This window comes from Anarhichas minor, unplaced genomic scaffold (assembly GCF_050575085.1).
Source record: "Anarhichas minor isolate MPS153535 unplaced genomic scaffold, ASM5057508v1 ptg000063l, whole genome shotgun sequence".
Lineage (NCBI taxonomy): Eukaryota > Metazoa > Chordata > Actinopteri > Perciformes > Anarhichadidae > Anarhichas > Anarhichas minor.
The window spans coordinates 352,524-360,000 of NW_027466509.1; the positions used below are offsets into that span (position 1 = coordinate 352,524).

The 7,477-nt window shown below is 43.7% G+C and overlaps 1 protein-coding gene across 1 annotated transcript in view; it reads left to right on the plus strand.

The window, feature by feature from the left end:
• The first annotated feature begins 4,983 nt into the window (after positions 1-4,983).
• Positions 4,984-7,477, plus strand: part of arid3c (AT rich interactive domain 3C (BRIGHT-like)) — an 87,863-nt gene continuing 85,369 nt past the window's right edge. Inside the window, exons 1-2 of the mRNA XM_076078164.1 lie at positions 4,984-5,037; positions 5,362-6,015. Coding sequence (XP_075934279.1) covers positions 4,999-5,037; positions 5,362-6,015 — 693 coding nt within the window. The 5' untranslated portion in view covers positions 4,984-4,998. The remainder of the gene's footprint in view (positions 5,038-5,361; positions 6,016-7,477) is intronic.

Consider the following 7,477-nt stretch of genomic DNA (forward strand, 5'->3'; position numbering starts at 1 on the left):
CTGGGCCTTCACTGCTGTCCTGCTGCTGAAACACCTCCTAATAACCTCATGATGGCGCTACAGCTTAAATTGTGGGAAATATGATGTTTTCTGCGCTCACGTAGGAGACAACTGGCTGTGTGACCTCTGAACCGGAACAACAAAATACAAAACAAAAAGCAGCTGAGGGACCGCACGAGGCTACGCTACACTAGCTTAATGGGAAAACAACAGCGGAGCACACATTCTGCTGCACACTGGAGGGCCATTCAGATGTTAGATGTAAAGAAACAAACCAGTTGACTTAAAGACAAACTCCATCCTCCTTTCTTTGTTGACTAAGAGTTTAATCCTGTTAAATCCCAACTCACTAATCCGTTTCTCCTCCTTCAGCCATTGAGTGTTAAAAAAACAAAGCAGGTAAAATAATAATAATCTACACCAAGCAAAATGCAAAAAATGTCATAACTTCTTCCATATCTTTCAATTTGAACTCTCACGACTCCGACTAAGCCTCTGCTCAAGTTTCGTTTTCCAATAGTCACGTGCTCGCCCACTGACCAATCACAGCACACGCTGCACCTCACTGCAGAGCTGCTCCTGGACACTGAGCTGCACGTAATGCTGACCTACTTGTAGTCCAGCTAGCAGCTCTGACACGTCAAAGAATACGCCCAACATGTCAGACTAAAGATCTGATTGGTTGAACACTATGACAATCAACAACATCGTCTCCATTCACTTAAACTGCACATGGATTCACTTGTGAGTCTGCAGGCCTCTGTTCTTACCTAGAGACACAGAGGTGAGATCTGATTGGATAAAAGCTCTACTTAAAACAAGCTGCACTGGAAGCAGAGCAACTGAGGAAGACAGGAGCTGTGCAATGAGAACATAAGATAATGGGGAAATATGTTAAATTATAATACATGTAGTGTATTTAAGAACAATGATTAAATTATAAAATAGATATAACTTTGTGATTCTGTTTAGGCCAGCAGAGAAGGCCTTGCTGGTCCTGACGGCCCACCACTGGAGAACTGTGACGGGCAGGAACTCAGTCTGGACCATCAGCTGCTCTAGTGAAGTCTTCTGAGCCTCCACTAGGTGAAGCTGTTATACAGCACACTGTGTCAGCCTGCTTACACGCACCCCACAGCTGCTCCAAACCTTAAAGTTAATATACTATACAGATATAATATAATATACTATACAGATATAATATAATATACTATACAGATATAATATAATATACTATACATATTAGATGAACTGTCAGCTATCAAGCCTACGGCCCACAGACAGAGCTTGGAAAAGGGTGAACTTGCTTAGTTACTCTCAATTCCTCGATGCCCATGGAATCATGATTATTATTATGACAAACACTCCAAGACAGCCTAATATTATTGTTTCACATAACCTTAGACAGCACCAAATACTGTAAAAAAGGATTGTCGTACGGCAATTTATTTGTTTCTGAATCTGCAGGAAAAATGGAACATTTCCCCTAAACTGCTGCGTGTCTTTAGTCAGCAGACACTAGAGCAGGTGATCTTCTTTTAATAACAAATGTAATAACTAATGTCATATTTTTTCACTTCCATTAACTGAGCCTCCCCTGAAGCTGTTCGGAGCCCCCCCCCCCCCACACACACACACACACTTTGAACTTGTCAGATGTGAAGGTATGTCATACATAATCCCTTTAACAAATAAAAAGATGGATTGTCTTAGCGCCTATTGGGCATGCCTAGAAATATGTGTTGCATATATGTTTTACAGGAAGTCGATGCACAACTCATTACTTCCTCATCAGCTGTCACAGTACAGTCTCACTGCTCCGACACGCCCTCTTTATTCATCACAGCGTTGCTGACAGGCTCTCATGGTGACAATACTCCAAGTCTGTTTCAGTACAAAGCGAGGACACAATCCTGAACTAATGGGACGGACTGCGCTGCTTGATGTTCGTGTCGAGGTTCTTTTCATTTTAAGAAAACCTGTGAATGACAGCAGCCCGTTGTTGGTCAATATTTCTTATATTTCTGTGGTTTACTGCACAGCAAACTGACAGACAAGTCATTTCAGTCAGCACTGTTATTGCTTTACCCCAAAACACCTGATTTTAAAGTAACTTTACAATAAAACACCTCGCAGAAAAAAATGAATGAAATGAACTTCAGCCTCAGAAGGAGGCCTTTACTGAGGTACTTTGAGATAACATGATTTGCATAAAGAAAAAGATCAACTTTATTTTTGAATGGATAATTAAAAGCTGCTCCAGACCTTCCTATCGCTGACGTCCTACCCAGAGCTGATGACTCTTCACTGAAGAGGAAGACTATTGTTCTGAGACTGAAACAAACCAAATACAAATATTCAGTCGCGTGTACTCAACAAAGAGAGAGGCTCCGTAGCTGAAAGCAGAGATCTGTGTGATTCTTCTCATCGTTATTATTTTTAGTGAACAGAAGCACACTCATGTTGGAAAAGCCTTTTAAAATGAAGCTCAAACTGCTTCTTCGACGTGAGAGAACCAGTGCTGACCCTGCTGATGATGATTGATTTGCTTCAGCCAAATGATATATCCTACATCACAGTAAGCCTTAATTGTAGGGTCACTGTGGTAAATGGCAGCCAATTGTAGGTTTGCTAGAGATTGTGTTTACAGTGCAGCGCAGACATGCACAGAGAGTATGATAGTTATTCACTTAGAACAACATTTTAGAAAGTGAATATGTGATTTAAAGCTCGTGCTTTGCTTCTGGATACCATTAGGGTTCACAAACACATTGGAGTGCAATATTAAAGAATACATCTGTAAAAGAATAAGAAAACTAATGTGTAGATAAAAAGAGGAATGAATAGAGTAGCATGTAAAGAATATACATAAAGAAATGTGGAAAGATTGAGAGGAATAAATAAAAGAATAATTAAGTAAATAAAAATGAGAAAATAATGAATAAAAGCTGAAATATATAGACAAATACATGATAAACGAGTAATTACAGAAGAAGCATTGTCATTATTTTCACATTTATTTGTACATTAATTTTTGTGTACATTTATGACATATTTTTTTTAAATACATAAATAATTTTTCATCCTTTTATTTCGTCAGTGATTTGGCTTTTTCCTTGTTGCCTTCGCTATTCCTTAAAGGACCAAGCTGTCAATCAACTGCTGGTTCAGAAGGGTCTTGCAGGCTTCCAGACACGCCCACTTTCCTACACGACACGCCCCCTGAGATCACTTCTGGGAGTCACATCCATATTTTGGCTCAAACCACGATGTTTAGCTAAACCGAACCGAGTAGTTTTGGCGCATAATAGTTTTGGTGCCTAAACGCAACTGAACTGCACCTTTGGAGAGGCGTGTCATGTCGTACTGTGGAACCGCAGGTAGCTACTTGGAAGCTTTGGCGGGAAGCTTTTTAGCACGGACAACAGGAAGTAGACGCGTTGCGTACTTTAAGTTATTGTGAGTTCTTCTGCTGTCCTTATTTACGGCCCTGGTTGGAAGGCCGAACGCTTTTCTACATTTATTTTTGTTCTTAGTATGGTGATAGCCAGCTGGAGCTCAGCACATTGTATTAGATATTTCTTTCAGGATGGACCTGACAGCAGCAACGCTGGCTGTACAGTAGCGGGTGGAGTCTCGGCTATGCAGCAGCAGTGTCTGTGTGACAGACAGGTGTCCTCTTCCTCTCCATCTGTAAGCAAACATGAGACGTGACGTGAGGCGTCTCTGTGCCCTCCGAGGTCAAGATGGCGCTCATCAACCAACACGTGACAATACGGGTGACAGGTCCCAGTGCCAATCATCAGAAGATGACCTGTAGGTTTCACACAGAGGTGGTGTTACCTGTTGATATCTCCTGGTGCAGCAGAGCATTGTGGTCAATGCTGCAAATCAATGAGTCGGGGACTGCCTTATGCCAATATTGAAATTTTATATGATTTTGGCATCAGTGTGATAAAGTAGCCTGCATTGATTTAAGATAAGAAACATCTTCATAAATCCCTCTGAACATTTTTGAATTTCTGCCATTTCTCCTGCAGGATTAGTCAGAAACAGACAGTTTATCATCTTTAATTATCATGCAGATCAAAATGAACATCGCAGGAATACACAGACGACAGTCACTCACTGACATTGCACTCGCTCATAAAGGATCAAAGAGTTTTATGAATCCCATAGTTGTAATAAAAGATTAATGGTTAAATCTATGCAAGAAGAACGCTCGTGTTGTAAAATGAATGTTCACTTAAAGCAAACAACGACCACGAACAGTAACTTATAATCACAACATTATGTAAAGATTATAATGTATTACAACTATGGGAATTATGATACACTGCAAAACAAATGTCAGTGTGTGACCAGAAATGATACTTGACCTTATAAATAAAAATGAAATGCTTTATTATAGGTTATGATTATGAAGCATTATGAATGTCTATGAGTGCTAATTTATTATAAATCTGTTTATAATGCATTGAGTGCCCCTGACGTTCTTAAGAACAACTAATGTTAATAATAATGATTGTATTATTTTTCATTATTATTATTATTTATTATTTATTATTTATTATTTATTATTTATTATTTATTATTTATTATTTATTATTACTATTTTTTTTTTACATAACTCGCAGTGAGGTCTCGTCAACTTTCTAGCAGAGCAGCGTGTGTGAGCAGCCGGAGGCTGAGCGTCTCCCCCCGGCTCTCGGCTCTCGGCTCTGCTCTCTGCTCCGTATTGACGTGTTGTTAGCAGATGGGGGGGGCTGATCTCTGCCTCCAGAGGTCATTCTCACCACAGTTGCCACTTGTTGCCCAAGCAGCGCGGGGGCTCCACCGTTCAACACCATTCAGCACCAACACATTCTAAAGTGGTTTATTCCGCAGCTATCGAGCCCTACATGTCTGCATGTTGAATGCGGAACGTTACCAGCACTGAAGGAAGACTCGCGTGATCCGGTTGACAGATAATTTGGGCGCATCTTGACGGAGAGCAGCATGGTTGATAACGCAAGTATAGCAACTAAATCTGCGTTGGTAAGCCTCCAGTGGATATTTTATTTGACTTAACTTCTTTACAGTTCAGCTTGTCGCTTTCATAAACGCTTTTAACGTTTTACTCACAATGTCACGCACCTACAAACTTCGTATTCGGACAGTTTAACCGTGTTTTAGCCATTTAGTGCAAGTTTGTCACGTTAGCTTGTTGGCTCTATTTGAAAATATTGAATCCTCTTAATACAGCGCTAAAAGTCAGAGACCAAGTGTGTGTGCAATGAGGCTAATTGTCAAAGCGTGTGCTTAATGGTATAAAGTGCCGGTGATAATCATGACCCGACCATCCTCTCGCTCCCCTTGCAGCAAGGCTCGTTCTCGTCCGCCGGCAGCCTTCCCCTCCAGGCTCCCTCCGCCTCCTCTCACAGCGCGTTCCCCGGCGCCCAGTCCCACCAGCAGCAGCCCGCCGGCGGCGGCATGAAGCTTGAAGCCGTCATGGAGAACCTGCAGCGGCAACAGGCGGCGCGGCTGGCCCTGGAGGAGAAGCTCCGGCAGGCGGAGACGGAGAAAGACCTCCGCTCCATGGTGGAGTCCCAGATACACCAGCAGGCGCTGGCTTTCCGCCACTACCAGGCGGCGATGCGCGGCGCCCTGGCCGCCGGGGTCGCCATCTCGTCCCCCGGAGCGATGCTCCGGGGCGCGGAGGTCCGCCGAGCCGACGAGGACGGGAACTCCTCCAGACCGGGCAGCGACGATAGGGAGCGGGACGAGGAGGGGGACGACATGGAGGAGCAAGAGATCATGGATGAAGACGAGGAGGGCGAAGACGACGTCGGGTTGAACCACTACCAGGACCGGCAGCCGTCGCTCCACGGAACTTGTCTGCCTCCGAACGGCACCCCGATGCATCTCATGGCCAGACTGCCGGCGGCATTCACCCCGGCCCGCCGCGCAGAGTCTCCCTCGGCGCACCCTCAGCCCCAGCACCACGACTGGACCTACGAGGAGCAGTTCAAACAGGTAAGACCGCTTCTAACCACCGCCAGCTCACGTCCCGTACAAACAAAAGCGCTTCTTTTGGGAAATGATTTAGTTGGTGTTGTTGTTGTGTTGTGGGCTGCTTTCTGAAGGGACACAAGTCCGTGCGTGTCCGTGTGTCTGTCCTGTCAGTGCTCACACAACCAGCGTGTCTGCACAAATGTTTTCAACCAAGTTCTGTAAAAAGTTGAAAATGGGCTGGAAGTTAATATGAGGCAGGATAAAGTGTGACTGATAGCTTTATTGATCATAAATAAGTCATTTAGGAATGCTTAAGATGAACAGGTTGTACAGATGTAAAGATCCATTTATTAACCAGCTTTATTTGACACACATCTGCAGCTGTGTTATTACGGACTATGAGCAGTCACTCAGCCAAACCATTATTACAAACACATTTCTGGTTGCCAGGTTGTTGAGAAAGGCACCCTTTCAGTCTGGTAATAATACAGTTATAAATGTAGTAATAAGTTATTAAAACATGGATTTTTCTTTTAATCCTTCTTCCAGAATCATTCGTCACGGGGATTTTGTTTTCACAAGTGGTTCCTATTAATGGTTTATATGTAGAAAGCTTTAGTAAGTTCTATGTTAATGAAGCCGTTATAAACCCTTAACGACGGGTTGTGTGAATGACAGCAGGCCGTCTGATGGATGCTGTCTGTGCTTCCAGCCGGCAAGCAGGCGGATCCATACTCTCTGAGCGACGGGATGTCATCTCTTATTTATGACGGATCATTTGCAGACTTCCCCAAATGCGATGTGTACATTAGTGACTGCATTAGCGCCGCACATTAAAGCAACCCGATGCATGGAAATGCAATTTAAATAGGGGGGGGCTGAAACCAGTAGCCTCGACACAGAGACGGAGAAGCTCGCCATCCAGTTTCACTGTTTCTCTCTCGGATTCCTTTATGGTGGCATATTTGGCATTACTCTTGTGCATGTGATGCAAGTGTTCCTCGCTCAAGTTATCACGTTACGAGTGACAGAAAAGCCTCAGCGGATGGATTTAAAACCCATCGTTTTAGCCTGCATGTGTTGCAGAAAAGTCTTTTTTCCATTAAGACAAAGTTCCCCGTGGCCCGTACACGCAACACCAGGGCCGCACGCTTCAGAGATTCCTCAGGATGTGCAGTTATTGTGGGGGTGGGTCATCTGTATGTAGCCATTCAGCGTAATGGTCACGGGGACAATAAAAGGATGCTTATGGCTGCTCAGCAGACAGAGTGGAGCCGGCATGCTAAGCGTGCTCAAAGCTGCAAAACAAAACCACATTTGAGGGCAGTAAATGCATCTTTGGAAAATAGGAACAAGATGTGGGCTAAATATAAAAAAGGGCCTCACCGGACCTGGACGAGGACTTTTTAATCTGATCTGGACCAAGTGGGACCGGCCGGTTTACAGTGGCTCCTAAATCACTTCTGTAGAGCTCAGGATCAAC